The sequence below is a fragment of the Manduca sexta genome, chromosome 15, assembly GCF_014839805.1.
Source record: "Manduca sexta isolate Smith_Timp_Sample1 chromosome 15, JHU_Msex_v1.0, whole genome shotgun sequence".
NCBI lineage: Eukaryota > Metazoa > Arthropoda > Insecta > Lepidoptera > Sphingidae > Manduca > Manduca sexta.
In genome coordinates, this window is record NC_051129.1 from 10,526,461 (window position 1) to 10,544,806 (window position 18,346).

Genomic DNA, 18,346 nt, shown 5'->3' on the forward strand with positions numbered 1-18,346 from the left:
ATTACAGCGTAACGTGTATCCTAATAAATAAAAGTATAGCTGTCATTTATGTCAAGACAATTCCAATAGCCACATTAATTCATTAAATACCTTTATTCAGTATATCACTGAAACATTCTTACACCAATGAAGTGCAAAGCTAGACAAAAACTAGCTACATTATTCAAGCAACAATAATGGTTAAACGAAACGATTGGTTTGGACACGTAATAGAACGTGGGTCAAGAGACAGAGCGTCTGAGCGCAGAGCGGGGTCAAACAGCATCGGGTCACGACTGGCGAGGACAGCCGCTTATTGTTCGACGGGGACATGTTAAACGAAAAATATGATTATGATAAACATGAATGCAGTCCTGTTTCCATTGAGTGCAATTACAACTCTTATTCCGCCCGTCCAAAGTATATAAATTTAACTTCACAGTCTCCATTATTTGCAGACAGTTTATTTCAGTTCTTTTCATAAACACGTGTAATACTTCAATGATTACTTTTACACGTTAATAATCTTTAATATTCGGTGTATTGAGCACGTAGACAATAAATCATATCGTTTGCAGTCTTACATTTTTGTCGGGGTCATTCTCGGGTCGATTAACCGAGTGGTCGTAATAGGGCGAATTCCGAGCACGTTGGACCATGACGTAAGGATTCCTGTGACGAGCCGACGACTTACAAGCTCCTTGTCTATGAAATAAGATGGCTGTTGCATGATTCACAGGACGTTTAAACGTATTTTAATTGGACTTGTGAAAATAATTTATATTTAATTTAGTTTTTTTAACGGTGTTTATATTTATTTTTAAGTTTTTTTTTATTTACCTTGTGCAAGAATGAGTTGAGCTAATATTTTCTGTGTTATAATTAAAAATATCTATCTATTTGAAATAATTTTGATTATAATGTTTTATAGATTTATGCACATAATATAATTCGATGTGTACAGATTGAGAACTTATGGCATTACTTTGATTCACGCTTGACCAAATAAGTAAGAAGCTTTACTATTTTATTGAATTAAGGAATTAACCGGCACGCACTATTTGGAACGATATAAAAGTGTTCGGCCACGCAACGTCCATCACAAGTGAGAAGCGACTTGAAGTCGGACTACTCACTTCGTCATAAAACATCATTTTGTTTTTTTACATCACGATTTGTAACAACTTGTAAATTAATGAAGCTGTAGCAAGTACATGAATTTACCTCCGTCGGCCATTTTGTTAACAACACACGCACAAAATGGCGACCAATTTCACGCAGGAACTTTACGAGATCGGACCGATGGCCTACCCGCTGAAGATGTAAGTTATTAGTCGACACGGCACATATATTACCACGACATAATATTTATATAAATACATCTAATCCCGTTAAGCCATTTCAAATAAAACCCATGTGATTTTCGCCACAGGATATCAAAGGATGTCGCGGAGCACATGCTGGGTTGGAACATTCCAGAAGAACATCAAGACTTGGTCCACGACCACTGGCGAAACTTCCCCGCGGTCAGCAAGTACTGGCATTATGTCCTAGCGCTGATCTACACCATGCTCATGGTCACGTCGCTCACCGGCAATGGAATTGTCATTTGGATATTTAGCACGTGAGTTCATTTTTACTAAAGTTATTGGTCCCGTCAAATATTTTTTCCTTACCTACTTTTTAAATATTATTATAATTTCATTCTCATCTCAAATCAGCTATAATTAGGCACTAAGTTGCAAGACACCTAAGTGGATGATATTAGCATTTTAATAAACTAATTCCAGATACATTAAGTGTTTTGCTCTTTAAAAATGGGAGCGTATATTTTACTACGCCGAAGTTAATAACGTGGAACAATTTGACGATCGGATCGAGTGCTCTTGACTGCCGTCACTTGTCGGTGATTTAATTAAGTTTCTAAACGTACCGAGATGGGACGAGGCCTCAGCGCCGTCGAGCGCTGAAACTCTCAACGTGACAAACAAGTTGGAAATTAACTTAAACTTACAATTTGATCAGACCGTAACCCATTTGCGACATGCAATTAAATGTGTAATAAGAATACATACCGTGCCACGTTTGATATATGGAGTTTCAAATTGAAAATGTATCGCTCAGTTCACACCGGGTAATTTGTGACTTTACTCTTTGAATGGCCCAGTATTTTAAATTAGAATTGGACGTGGCCTAATTAATATCCCTTTGTCATTGTCGTCAGAAGTTTCAATCAAACGACCGACCACGTTCAAATATGTTCAATTTAACTCAAAGCAGATGAGTATACTTAACTTACACACAAGATCTTTAAGTTCATTATTATAATTTCTCAGCAATGCTAACCGAGTAAATCGTTTTTATGATAAAAACAAAAAATAATCGTCAAGATGAGCACTCTGACGTAGCTATTCACCGCTCTCTCATTTCCTTACGAGTGCATTGAAATCGCGGCCGCTGAATCAAACTTAAATGATGTTGGTAACAAAAAAATCCTTCGTACATCCACGTCGGGATTCTGGAGCGGGTGTCAGGCGCAAAGTTGTAAACCGCTCGGCGCGGGCGGCCGGCGGGCGGTTGGCGGGCGAGGCGCCTCCCAGCAAGCGCGCCCCGCCGCACGGAAAACGTTTTCGATGTTCACCAACTGCGTTTTTGTGGAAAATTTTATTTATATTCTTCGTTTTGTCCGCGCTATCTGTGTCACGAGGACTCACGACGCTAGTTGTTATGTATTTCAAAATTATATCCGCGTTACGATCCATCATGTTCAGGGGTTTATTTACGGCTATGTAAGTGGTCCTTTTGAATATTTAAACAAATCACGGGTCAATCTTAACTTACATGTTACTTACTTTTCAATCAAAATTACCTCATCTAAGCATTAATATAAAGTCATTTTATAAGAAAAAAAAGATCTATTCTAATCCATCAAAACTCTTTATTCTCTTTGCAAACATTATTTGTATACTTTATATTTCATAATAATTCCGAGATGCAGTTACCTATGACTCAACAGCATGAATGGGCCAAAACCAATATTATGTTTGTCGTCATAATAAATAATCACTATACCTATACAAATTTACGATACACACTATACCTACATAATATAATAAAATAGTAAAACCTGGGGTATCTGTAAAAAAAATTGATAAAAATTAAGACGCTGACCAAAGTAGAGTAATAGAACACAAATGAAATTTTTTAGAATTATTTTCTGTCTGTTTGTTTGTTAGCACCAATCTCCGAAACTACTGAACGGACTCTCATCTAAATTTCACAAATGGACACAGAAATTGAGAACAAAATATAGGATTTATTTCAATAAAATCGGATATCGAAAAAAATACCCACGTGTACGTAGTTTATTCTTCCCAAACTTTAGATAAAAACACACGAATTGATTGCATATGTACCAGGATAGCATAAAACTTCAACAGTGTCAACTAGAGTAAACTATTAAGAAATAAAAATGTGAAGTCAAGAACTGGAACATGTGTTAGGCATTGATTGTATGAAATTGTTGCAAGTTGTTCGCGTTCGAATGTGGAATTTTATACCGCACTTATCATTCGCACGGCGCGAATACCATCCCTCGCGGAGTACAATGGAACTTTACAATTTAGAAAATGTTTCGTCAGATGTTAAATTTACACGGTATATACAAACCATGGTACAATTCCGTCTGAATTAAAGAATAGAACTTCGCTTTCAAACAAAAGTATATTGCGGTGTGGACAGTTTTAAAAGGTTCTTTTGTAAGTTTATCAAAGGATGCTTAATGTTTGTGTACGAGCTTTACAAATAATTGTAGAACTAAATATTCGCGCTCTCGATAGGTTTGCCAGTGAAATAGTATCTTGGAACTATATACTCGTTTGTTCCATATGAATTCAATTGGTATTTTAAAATTTGATTTATAAGATATTTATTAAAATAACAATATGGAACAGGAAGCATCTAATTCGTCCACGGTTACCGAAATTTATTTCTGTCATATGATATTAAAGTGAAAAGCCATGTCGGACACAAGGCAATGTTAAACTCGAGCTAACCATAGACAATTTATTGAAATTACCGTCAACGCCACTGCCGGGACAAAACTCATTACGACTTCTTTAACCAATTGCAATTTCAAGTCGCCTTTATTAAACGACTTCGCGACCTTTATCTCTCCATCTGCCCATTAAATGAAAATTATTGGGATAATTTCAAATAATTAATAGGATTCCCCTTTTCACTTCAACTTACGAAGGTCAAATGGCATTAGACTCATATATAATTCTAAGCAAGTGCTATCCTCATAAGATTTATATTTTAATATGTAGTAGTTCTTGGCATCGACTGAAATAAGCAAGGGGAAATGGGGACGAAGTTGTTTGGAAGTATGAACTTACGTAATATTTCTTATGAATCTAAGGATACAAATACATGGAATTATGTATACACTTTTGGGAAGAATACTTATAATAACACGTAACTTGTGATAAGTATTTAGTAACCGGATAATGTGAATAAATATTCAGTGCTAAAATTAAACAAATACCAATGTTTATTTACTTTAAATCATTGTTCCACTTGCTTCTATTAATCAAAGAATCAGTGAGTTCCTTGTTTCAAACCCCAATTCGGCCCATGAACTTATGTGAGGATTTTGATTAGAGCATACGTGAGTTGATCGGGGGGGACTCAAGGCGGGCGGACCATGGGTGCACAAGTTGCATTTTATGTACCTCTTAAATCAATGTACTACGCAGTAGTTTATGTTTTTTATTATCTTTGTATTTTATAACCCCGAACATTGATTTCAACGTAGCCATCATTTCCATCAGATTTTATATAATTTCCTAAAAGTAACAGTTACATAAGTACTTAAGGATGTACTTTTTGACAGAGTGTGTTTAATTATATATTTATACTGATATAAAATTAGAAAAATAAAGTAGATTGGAAGAAAACTGAAACTCAAATAAAATTCCAAATCACAAAAAACAAGCTACATTTCTTCAAACAGCGTCGAGTATTCGCAAGATAATTACAAGTAAATACTCACGTACTATAAGAATTTCGTCGAAGTGTCAGTTCAGTCTCATTGTGAAAATACATCCACTTTCGTAATATACGTGAGTTGTCGCGTAGAACTAAGTACTTATATCCCATGACATACGAGGACCGGCGCGAAGGAAATGTGCTTAAGTTGAAGGAGGTTTCTTGACCTTTTTACTGCCGTGACCCCGAGAGATGAAAATAAAGTAAACCACTCACTGCTCTCCTTATTAATGGTGCTTAAAGCTTATTTTGCAGTAACAAAAGGTTTTTTGTAAAATCGAACTACAAATTTTATTTACCAATTTAATCAGCTTATTTTTTTAAAAAAATTGCCTTTGTTGCTGATTTTAAACACGAGTCATTGACGATAGCTTAAAAATGCGTTTGATTTCTGGGTATCCCTGCTTAATGCAGGAATGGTCCCTACTCGCCTAGCATCACTGCCAGGACAGGAAACAATGCCATGCCCAAAGAAAGAAAAACGCTGAATGAGTTTCTTTTATAAATTTTAAAAGCGCACTTGATTACTTTCAAATTACTTCGTTATTGTTTTCTTTTTAAAGAAAAACCGGTAATACTTAGGTAAAATTATTCTTGTTTATACTTTCTTAATCTCAAGCAATTTTTGGTTTATATTTAATAAGATTGTAAGAGCAACAAAATCTTTCATAAATTTACTAACACTTCAATCTATCTTCTATTTAATTTACAGCAAAGCAACAAGTAACTGACGCAGCCTATGAATAGTTTCTGATCAGTGTAATGACATGAAGTCTCTTGATTACCTAGCCACACCTGAAACTATCACGTCTACGTAACATTGACCTTGTGCCCCTGTCTTTTCAGTTCAAAATCCCTGCGCAGCGCGAGCAACATGTTCGTGATAAACTTAGCGGTGTTCGATCTGATGATGATGCTGGAGATGCCGCTGCTAATCATGAATTCGTTCTACCAGCGTCTCGTGGGGTACCAGCTCGGCTGCGATGTGTACGCGGTACTCGGCTCTCTCTCTGGAATTGGAGGGGCCATCACTAATGCTGTCATTGCTTTTGATCGATACAAGTAAGTATGATTAAATATCGATTCAAATTATTACTTTATAAAGAGTTTTTGATACACTTAAATGTTTAGTTAATAAAAAAACAATACAGAAAACTATTATAAAATTATAAAATGTAAGTGTAGTCTTGAAATAATAAAAGTGAAAGTTGATATGAATGATATTATTTTTAATGTTTATATTAAGTACAATTTTATTAATTCCATTACACAAAATGGAAAGGACAAAATGTATATTATCACTATAATTACAGACAGAAGACTAGACGGAGTTAATATTCATATCTCAGGTCGTCGCTCGTGGATCCGACATTGTTACAATAAAACCTATGGAGTACAGGCATATTCGACTCCTTTCACTATTTTATCTAACATAGAAATACAAATGTTTTCCACCCACATGCTGAGGTATCTATAATAAATACCGACATGAATTTATTCTACAACGCAAACATTTTTATTTTAACAGTTTCATTTGTACTTAGAATCTAAAAATCCTTTCAGTCCACAGAATATAGTTATTAAAAACAAGATTAGAACCCTTCGCTTAAATATTTTTTAAAGTTTGTTCAAGTACTAAGTACTTATAAATTTTATGTTCTACTCACTAATGATCCTAAAACGAATCGAGTTTGCCCTAACGCATGTAGTACTAACTCACATAGCGCTCGTTACTATTTATGTATGTAACGCAAGTGTCGGTTCTTTTCAGATCGATCTTGGTTCTCAACTAAGACGTCTTGAGATGTTTTCAACTTTTAACAGCACTCCGCTCGTACTAAATTACTTATTTCTGAGTAGTTGAAATTGTGTTATTGTTAAAGTTTAATATTCAAATTTCAACATCGAAGACAATCAAATAGCCGCCTTTAGTTCTCAATTGAGCTGTGGGATAGTTCCATTTAATTTAAATTTAAATTTGTATTGATGTTGAGAACAATAGGATTTTTTTTATATATATATATATATAAATAGGTATAGATACATAAATCTTTACTTTACACAACTTACATATAAAGGAAATAACTTACATATAAAATAAAACAAATGTATTAATAACTCGATATAGCTAGTTTAACTGTATGCGATAAATATTACACGTAATCAACAAAAAATGTAAATAAATATCGAAAATATGATTGTAAAAGATTAAATATTCATTCGTAAACTCTACGTTGAGCATGACATCATAATATTTTTCACGAGAGGAAAATGTTAATTCTTACTTAGTAAATTAAATGGACATTTTGGACGTAAGGGACGATTTTAATTGAATCAATTTTTTAAAAAAATTAAATGTCAAATATGAAGTAGGTACTCATAAATTCGATTACGGTGAACATCCCTCTTATAATGCTTTCTCCAGACATCGTCTTTATCTCAGGGCGGATGGGGTTGAGGCGACATATATTTACCCAGGCAAAATATATCGTGCTTTCTATATGACCTTTGTTACGTCATCATTTTCTGGGAATGTCCAATCAATATTATCATCGGTGCTCTTACAAATAAATTGTTTATAGAACAATTTCGTCGCCACTTGATGGAAGAATAAACACAGTACAAGCGGGTCTGCTGATCGCCTTCACCTGGTTCTGGGCGTTGCCGTTCACTATCCTGCCGGCGTTCAGGATATGGGGGAGATTTGTTCCCGGTAAGATGCTTTTTAACTAGTGATACAGACTTAATCAAATGTTCGCGATGATTACCAAGGTCTTCTGATCATCAGAAATATAGAGAGGCTTTTACGTTTGAGGTGGTTTGAGCTAATATGTCCCAAATTAAACATCTGATTTAACATTTTAAATTATAACGAGACGAGATGATTCTTTTCACATAAAACTCTTTTAGTCTCCCGCTGCCATAACATATAAATGGATTTCCACATTAGCATAGCAAGTTGTTACTATATTAACAAATCAATCTACTCTAGATATGAATTTAGTCGATGCCGGATATAAAAATTTGCTCTTAAGTACCTTAAATAACTATACACCACTTAGTTAATGACATAGCACGAACGTAATACACGCGTAATGAGTTCGTACATATTTATTGAACACAGAGCAATTTCTCATATCGTATGATATCGGCTTTATGAAGCTGTTAATAGCTTCGTGGACAAGATTTCTCTCATCGACGTATATATCAATTTAGAGGTAATTGCTTTATACGGTAAACTCGCAACAAAACAGAATTGCTTGTTTTGCCACAAAAGCTACCAACCTATTTATAATTACTTTTTTACAACATAGGCTATCAAACATGTAAGTCGATCACTTCATGTAACTTGTTATGTGATATTTGCACCTCAAGGCCTTGGGACAAGGATTTGGAGTAGGCAAGGGCAAGTGTTAGAGTGTTTCGACTTAATCATGTTACTTAAATTAATATTCGAAAGTTTCCGAAACGCACCTAGTAATAAAAAATCTTATGAAAAATTTTATTACGGCAGCATAAGCCTAGCACGCAAACTTTCCAGTGTCTAGTACACTGCGTATCTCACTGGAAGCAGACGTGTTACTAAGTACCGAAATATGCACGTAAAATCTCACAAATTACATGATAATTACCTTTTAATTAACAATCACGGTGAATAACCCAATTAAGTCGCTGAACATATCCAAATTACGTCGCATTACGTCCACTAGCGAAGACAATGGGGGTAATCTCCTGTTTACAACGGATGCAAACAATTTGTGTCACAAATGATGCACTTAATCAGACAATTATGCGTCCAGCTGCGAGTGCAAAACGTTTCCCATCTCCACAATACATGGATGATTTATTTAGACATTTCGTGCAATTGTACGTCTTTATTTCAATAAATTGTGTTCTATAAATAACATCTGGTTAATGAGATGAGAGCTCCACTACAATAGCGGGAGAGTGGCAATTAGGGGCTTCAGGGTAGTGTTTTCGTTCCCTACCGCTATGTTCCTTCGGCAAATTATATTTTTAGAACATGCGACGATAGGACTACAATATATTTTGGGTGGGAAATAACTATATGTAAACATAATGGCTTAACAGTTTAAATCTTTATTAAGAATTCTCAATTGCAAGTAATTATAAGAAATATCATAGGTATAGTTATTTGAAATCAGTTTTAATATTTCTTTGGTTGAGTTATTCTTCCATATAGATTATTTACTGTATAAATTCTAAGTGATGATAGATTATGTGATTTTTTTAAAGACGACCGTAACGCAGTGGACTTCCAAAGGCCGAAAATTATGATGATAGTACTATGTTTATTTATATTGTTTATCAGAGGGCTTCCTGACGACGTGCTCGTTCGACTATTTCACGGAGGACCAGGATACGAAGGTATTTGTCGCGTGCATCTTCGTGTGGAGCTACTGCATACCGATGGCGCTCATCTGTTACTTCTACTCTCAACTATTCGGTGCTGTAAGTACAGATATTATCGTACAATACTAGATGTACTAATGTTCGAACGATTTAACTTAAAACTTATATAGTCCCACACGTCCTCACAGTTAACAACTCTTAGAATTCCAGTGAATATAGAATGCGAAAATAGAAAAACTCTAAAGACCTTTGGTACCATGTTATTTATCAATTCTACCAATAGACCATTGCAAATTGTATTTATAAAAATAGTCATCGCAATAATTTACCTTCATAGTCCATATATTAGTAAAACACTTTCTTACCAATCAATCTCTATCTTACACAACATTGCTATGTAAATTAAATCAAAATAAAACGCTAAGAATGTCCAGTCCAAAATTCGAACAATAATGTTACAATTGAATAATTTCCTTCCGCATGCCGCCTTGTGACGGAGTATTTTCCGTTTGGCAATTGTTCGTGGAAGTGAAAGGGTCGGTTCCGTCCTATTTAATTCGTTCGGGACTGACCTTATTGCCCACAGAGGTGTTGATTATTACCTTAATAGTTCTACGTCATACAATATTCAATTATATTTACTAAGGAAATCTAGAAAACTGTATTTCAATCAGTTCTAATATATCATACTGTCGTGTTATAATACGATTTTTTATACATAAGACGTATCTTAATTATAATACTGATCTTACATAGGGCCACTGCCATAAAATTCCCTTGCAATACTTCTAGAAATTTCTACTTTCAACAATGGTGATTAATTCTGTCATCCACTTCACTGTTTACCAATAAGTAACCCACCAAAGCCAGACTTCAAAAACGAACGATTTTTAACAAAACGACCCAAGGGGAAGAAAATATTGTCCCCTTTGATAAAATTCGTTCAAACGTGGAGTCATTGACTTTTTAGTTTCCTACAGGCTTGAGTTCCAGCGCTTAATTTTTGCATTTTATACGCCGGTTTCTTCCCTATATTATGCTAAACGTGTCCCATCTGTATCGTGAAATAGGAACAGTCAGCCAGAGGCAAGCAACAAATAGAAACTGACGTCATAAACAAATATTAATATTCTCAGTTTTGTATTCGTGACATCGTTTGTTGATTATATAAATTAAATGTTCCGAAATATTGACTGGAGTGTCAATAGCGTTCTTCATTAAAGTGTAAATGAAGAATGTGGATTGATTTATGAAACATAAATCTTTTCTTCGTTGATTATAAAATGAACTCATTAAAGTTAAAGAACAAATTTATACGCACACTCATAGTAAACGTATTAATTTAACACCACAACTTGTTCCGCGGCTTTATTAAATTAACAGCCAACGTTAAAGTTCTTCGACGTTAAGAAACAGTTTTCCGGATAATCTACTTGTTAGCCTCCCTCCTACACCTTTCAACGGGGATTAGTAGTTCTTAACTCATTAATTTGACTCGGTATTTATCGTATTTTCGTTACACAATTTTGTTTTAAGATTCATTTAACATTATACAATAGGCAGTACACGTAAGTGTAATTTAACAACTCTCCATATTTGACTACGTTAATAAAGCGCGGTCAACAAAATACAAGATAATTAATACAAGTTTGTAGTCACATGTTTAACTCTGTGTTAATGCACAGTTTCAATCCAATTTAGACCCTTCAAAGAACAAGAGACTACTTAAAAACTATGCGTCAAATGAGGCAAACGAATTTAAGTCTAAACACTCTGTAATTAAGACTCTTGATGTATCTTGTCCTTAATGGCATACAATGCTAAGATATTTAAGATTCGTTTGATATACATAAACGCCGGGTTCTGCTGTTTTAATATTTAGGTGATTATTAGTATTTCCAGTGGGTATGTATAACGTACCATGACGCCTGTATACACGAATAACCTCTGTTAATCAAATATTCAGCGGTTAAATTTGGCCAATACTAATCATAGTATACTAATTTATTTTTGGACTACATTCTTAGTCACGCAATTTATGAAAATGGAATAATTTATGTAGGACCCTATCCGGGTTTGTTTATTAATGTATAGGAAATCAAAATATTTGGAAGCAACAGATACAGACGGATAAAGGAAATAGTATCCGGACCAAATTAATGTTTTTTCTCAGAGTGAAATCGGCGACGCCTCACGAAGGCGATTTAACGGGGGCGATAATTAAAACTCTGATTGGTGAGACGTTTTTCCCTTTTTCCTTAACCCAAAATTGGACGGCCACGTTTTGCCCTGGCCGAAATTGTAAATTTAACACTGATTAATTTCGCTTTTGTTTTTTACTGCAATAAAACCAAGCCTCAAATTACTTTTAAACATCTTTTCACTGGCGTATTGGGTTTTCAATTAATTATCTCGTGATTAATGAATGTAGACAACTTACAAAACAAGTTTACCTACATTGAAGTCGCTTCGGAACGGTATTAAAAGTAATTATTGTTTAAACCCACTTAACAAACTTCCACTATTACATTTGACTTCTTTAGAATTTGAATGAAACTTCCAAAGCGTTTCAATACAAGGAAAATTTTTCCGTGAATCAAGTTAAGCGAGGAAAATCAGAAGTTTCCGTTCAAAAACCTTCGTTATTTGTGTTGAGTGAATGCACAAATTCTCGATGTACGGAATGTTATAAAAGCAGGGGGTGGCCGCCCCTTTCAGGTACTGTATTAACCGCTTCACAACTACACAAAGCACAGTAGCTATACATAACATATATTGATAATGTAACATTGATTTATCTAATGTTGGGTGTTGTACCACTATACCTATCGATAATCAAAGGCGTTTTTGATCTTATACAATTCGGATGAAGGTATAAGTTCTATTATTATGTGAAAGTTTGTGTAGAATTTTGAATGTTTGTTAGAAGTAAATTATGTCCTGGACTACCACACAGGCTGCTTTTTATCTCGGTAAACTGTTCGCATGGGAAATAACGGAATTTCTTAATCAGATTTTTAAATAGATGATGCAGTTATTTTACAGGTAGTGCTATGAACAGTGTTTTAGGGACTTTTGTAACGGGAAAGCTTTTTCATGGAGATGAAGCCGCGAACAACGCCTACTAATAATATAAATTATGAAACTTATTTTGAAAACTCATAGACACTTGCACGTCGCAATCAGATAATTATTGATTTTTGTTGCTTCCACTAGCAACCGTTGGTAACGTTATCCTCAAAAGCAGCAATGGCTAACCGTTCTTGCTGGCTTTAAGAGCTACCACATACAACTCCTTACCGTAGTCAAATGACCGTTGCACCGTACTCTTTGAGAGCGTTAGTGCTCTAAAACCCTTTTAACACGAGTAGAAGCTGTTCGTGTAACTCCACTGAGAGAAATTGCGGATACGCGGATAAAATGAGCATCAAAATTGCACTATCTCGAAAAGCCCACAAATGTTTAAGTATGATAATTTATTTAAACTACAACATATATTTAAAGTTAGGCTTCCTACTACCATATATTTTTAAAAAGGGGTGTATTAAATGAAATGATTGTATTTTTATACCTATTTGCTGTGTGCTGTTAGATTTTGGTAAAGGAAACTCGGCTTTAACGTTGCAAAACGAAACAGTAGCTGTCTTTAGTATTTTCTAAGAGATTTACCGTCACGGATCCGAACTATAGGGAGATAATCCGCCTGGAAATACTGCAGCAGTAAGATATATTGTATAAATATACCAACGAGAATGTAGCCGCTGCTTGCAGTTGAATTTTGAGACATGTTATTGTAATGCTAATGTTTTTCAGTCTACACTAATTAATAAAGCTATAGGTTTGACCGAGTTAGAGGTGATTTAAAAATACAAACTGATATAACATTAAAAAAGGATTATTTTAAAGAATTTTTATAACATAGTGGGTTCTAGTCCGTAGAGTGAACGGGTCACCTTGTAATATGGGGTCTTCACCACATAAAAACCTACAATTATTATAGAATCATAGAAGTCAGTCTTTAAGGAAAAAAAATTAGGAGGAGAATGCGGTTTTTGCTATTCGAAAATCTCAATCACCAATCAAAACAAGACAAGCTCTACTACTTCAATAAGGGCTGTAAAAACTGTAATGACTTAAAAAACGAATGTTATTTCATTTTACCAGCACTAATAGCACGGAAATACAAACAACATTTCACTTAAATAAGGCTACTGTCAAAAGCAGAAAATATAAAATATCTATTATACTACACGAGAATGTGTTTAAGCCGTTCTACACTAGAGGGTCTCATAAGTGCAATTGACGTGTGAACTTGCGAAGTTAGCGGAGTGTTCAATAATACATGTGTCCTGTAACGCGAAAACTTCCACCGTCCGCATTGTTTTACGTTAACACCTAGTTGAGCAAAGACTCATTAATACCACTAAAGTAGGTTAATATTGAACAAGATAATATTCTATCGACAAGGAGATTAAATAAGTATAGAAACTTATTTATTCGTAAGCGTTTTAAAGATTGTTAATAGGAATTGGGTAACAATGTTGTCCATTATTCTCAACTGAAGATGACTAAATCGTTGTGGTTGAATTTCTTTTCTGCCCGCCGGCTATTCGGATCGGATTCGGACGCTAACAAGGAATCAATCAATGATTTCTTATGTTTACGCGAATGTTAGACATTGAAATAAAACTATTTTTCCGAATTTTCTATTATAATTTGAGCTAAACAAAATTAAAATTGTATAATTGTAAAATGTATGTAAATATTGTAGCTTTGACTTTTCGGACAATCACGGACAATACCTCAATTAATCATTTTAAAACTTATAATACAAAATTAAATAATTCAATATCTGCAAAGAACAAAAGTTCTTCGTTGATAATGTCTGCTAATTATATTACAATAAATCTTCCAAAATTGAAAATAGAACCATTTTAGCAAACAAAAATTCATACACATTGTAACACAACTATCTATTATAGCCACATGTATTTTTGTTTTTAGTAAACAATACCGACGTATTGTATAATGTATTTTTTTATATAAAATAATTAGGTATAAGCGTCGTTTTTTTTTTTTCATATTCTATCTCTTCATTATACAACGCCATATATTTTTCATTATTTTCTGTCCATCCAAAGATCGTCTGGAAGAAATCGCTTTTAGCGATAATACCTTCCATTGTATAACCATATCTTGTACTTTGTTTCTTTTATGTCGATTTTTTGTTTTTTTGATTATACAAATAGAATTCAATTATTATTAAGCATAATCATAAACCCAAGACTTTTATCAAGATATAAATGTAACATTTACAAACTCACAGGTCCGCCTCCATGAACGCATGCTACAAGAACAAGCCAAGAAGATGAACGTGAAATCATTAGCATCAAACAAGGAAGACAACAGCCGCAGCGTAGAGATCAGGATAGCTAAAGTGGCGTTCACTATTTTCTTCCTGTTCATCTGTGCGTGGACTCCTTACGCTTTCGTCACCATGACAGGCGCATTTGGCGACAGGTGGGTCGAAGGAAACGGATATTTAAATTTAGAACTAGATTTTTTTTTTTTTTGGTATGATAGATTTATTGATATTTAGAATATATTTCATTAATTTGGATCAAGGATTTATTACAAAATATCATTGATGTGGATAATAATCTATCTTCCTGCTGATATTGTAAATGCCAAAGTTAGAATGTTTCTCAGAAGTAAACCAATAAACCGTCGAATATATTTTGACGAATTCCACACAACCCGCCTATACATCTAGGCCTCTTTTAATTTTGGGAAAGTGTCATTTAGGTAGGCGAAACTACAAGCAAAAGCTAGTATAGTATATAATTCAGAAGAATCTATCAACGTGATTACGGTTGATTTCAGGACCCTACTAACTCCGATAGCAACGATGATCCCAGCCGTGTGCTGTAAAGTAGTCTCGTGCATAGACCCATGGGTGTACGCCATCAACCATCCGAGATACAGGTAGGTGTCTAAATAATAATTAAGTAGTTTTAAAAAATATATTACCCAGATTAAATAATAGATTCATTGCTCCAATGGAAATTTACCAAAATAAACTATATCACAGCAGACAAAATACGAAGAAACTATAACTAATTAAACATGGTTATAAATAGTATTCCAATATTTACTAGCAACTTTGAAATATTGATTGAAGAAGGTCCAACCCTTTCTCCTCACAGCCGCCACCTTTCCATAAAGATCGACAACAATAACAAGACACCTTTCATAGATAGTGATATATTCCCGAGCCCCACATTCCAAATATTAATATTTTCTGTACCATTAGGGCGGAGTTGCAGAAGCGTCTGCCATGGATGGGCGTCCGCGAGCAAGACCCTGACGCGGTATCTACCACCACCAGCGTCGCCACCGCTGGTTCTCAACCACCAGCCGCGGAGGCCTAGACAGACAAACTGATTCATAATTACTGAGGAAAATCATGTTAAAGCTTAAGCAATAATTTAAAACTCCATTAAGCATAGAAAATTCTCAAATAGCTATTATTAAATATCTTCATTACTAAGGCATTGTTAATGCGGAGATTACTTAAACAGAGATTTAAAATTAAACTTCTGTCCAACGCGCGGCGTTAGGTTGAAATTAAAATGCTCGCACGATAATCAGCTTTATATTTCAAAAACGTTATATATTACCGTTACCGAAAAACATTGTTATTAGGAATCAAACAAATCCGTCATTTTATGTGTAACAAGACAAGATAAAGACAGAATAACTCGGGGCGCCGTTCAAGAAATCCTTTTATGTTTCGCGAAGGACTTGCAAAGGGATTGTTTACGTTGTTTATGCCTTTAAATAAACTTAGGAAGGAGACCATCTAGGATACACTACGCGAGTTTTTCGTATAAAAAAGATAATAAATTTAAATAAAAGTAGTGTGCTGTTTACTCGTATTTGAGTTTCCAGAACTATTATGTTAACTTGACCTAATAATGCTGCCTTAATGACCTACTTCGTCCAAAATTTGACCTATAGATAATAATCTATTGATAACGTTCAAAATTTGTGGATGGACCGAAGTCACAATGTGATTTATTTTATAACAAAATTATTTAACAAAACAATTATAAATCCGATGGCTTAAATGAGATGATTTTCTTTAGTAATTGATCCAAATAAAGGACTTTGTACATTTCTTAGCGTGAATGACATGGAGCGTGTTAACCGGATTCTGATGATGCTACTAAATTTTTTAATCAAGCAATAAAAAACAAAAAAAAATCGACTGATCCCGACGACACTGGCATTTTTGTTTATTTATGAGCAAATAAATATTATGTTGCAACAACTATGGTGTATTATTTAATTTATAACTATTATACAGCTGCTACGTTCCTACTATTCTCTTTTTCTTCTGCCTATTGTTCCATTTTTAGTTATAAAATGTGATAGAAAAGAATATATAAATTCCATTCAAATGTAGGTCGAACATCAATACTGCCGAGGCTTAGGAACAGTCGTATGGAACCTAAAGATATTTTTTTTTCGTTTGTAATTTAAACTTTCATAAACTTCGTTACTTGATACGCGCACAATATCATTATTTTTTTATTACATATTATCTTTTACCAATGCCTAGTTTGGACATGCCTACTATTTAATTTAGATTCTATTCTTACCATCGCCCGGGTTAATGAGACCTTACGCCCCAGTTTAATAGTGTAACATCTAAGCTATTTGTTGTAAGCGGGACGCTATATTTACATAAAAAATAAAACGCTAGCAGGCTAATGAGGCACGCAGTAAAGAAGCTTACTAGAAGCCGCTTTATAGGGTCCGATCGCGCAGTAATGAACACTGAAGGTACTTACAAAATAGATATTTTATGACATCTAATTTTAGTTAACAATCGGATGACGTAAATAACAAAACCAACGAATATCGCCGGAAAAGTACGACTGCGGCCAAAGTAATCCGCACAGATCAGATTAAACGGATGCTTGCTCAAACGTATGAACCGATTACGGATGTTTCAGGCGACATTTTGTCGGAATAGAGACGAAATTAATTATTTTGAAGTATGCTCGTGCATTCGTGGTTTTAATGGGTTATGGTAATCAGGGATTAAATGTTTTAGGATTAAATTACTTTATGTAATGATTACTTTACGTAATGTTGAATAACAGTAACTGAAAAATTTTGTAGCTGACGATTACCAATTATCCTTTTTTTTAATTAACACTATATCCATACATTTATTTACATCGTGGTGCATTACTTAGATTTGTCGTATTTCAGGTAGACGACATAAATATACCATAATTTTTAGGTACATTAATTTGCCGTTTGTTGGAAAATACAAATTGTTTATAAGTTATACATGCGAGAATGGCTATTCTCAGATTAATACGTATTTTCTTCCCTTTGATTAGGTTATTAATTAAACCACCCGCATAGATTTGAATCTAATAATGGATTTCAGTGTAAACACATTAGAACACACAACGCGTTAAACATCCTTCATTACAATATGCGTGTAGGAATCTATATTGTATTACCAACTATTATGCGTAAGTCATTTTCAATCATTTTAGGAACAAATTATTTAAATATGATATTAATACCTTATGTGTACGCGAATGTTAGACACTAAAATATTCCTTATAAAATTGAGTGTGAATTATGTTTGTTGCAAATTAAAACGGTTCTAGTAAATGGTAATTTTAGTAGAATGTTTATTATAAAGACAATATCCACATTATAAAAAAATTAAACAACCAATGTAAAATTAACACATTGCAGAAATTATTTTAAATAATATAGTTAGTTAGCCCACCGGTTTTGTGTAGAGCCTTAACGATGAGTTACAACAAAGATAAAGCGAGAACAGAATCATTGGTAAATTTTAGCAAAAACAAAAGTACCTACATTATGTGTATTAGAGCGCCAAAAAAATTAC

General features: G+C 34.1%; 1 protein-coding gene across 1 annotated transcript; it reads left to right on the forward strand.

Moving 5' to 3' along the window:
- Positions 1–1,065: 1,065 nt before the first annotated feature.
- On the forward strand, positions 1,066–16,735 carry LOC115446731 (opsin-3-like). Its single transcript, XM_030173504.2, has 8 exons — positions 1,066–1,301; positions 1,412–1,603; positions 5,875–6,090; positions 7,611–7,741; positions 9,362–9,501; positions 14,729–14,922; positions 15,286–15,387; positions 15,716–16,735. Exons 1-8 carry the CDS (start codon positions 1,240–1,242, stop codon positions 15,831–15,833), a joined length of 1,155 nt encoding a protein of 384 aa, XP_030029364.1. The 5' UTR covers positions 1,066–1,239; the 3' UTR covers positions 15,834–16,735.
- The last annotated feature ends 1,611 nt before the right edge of the window (positions 16,736–18,346 follow it).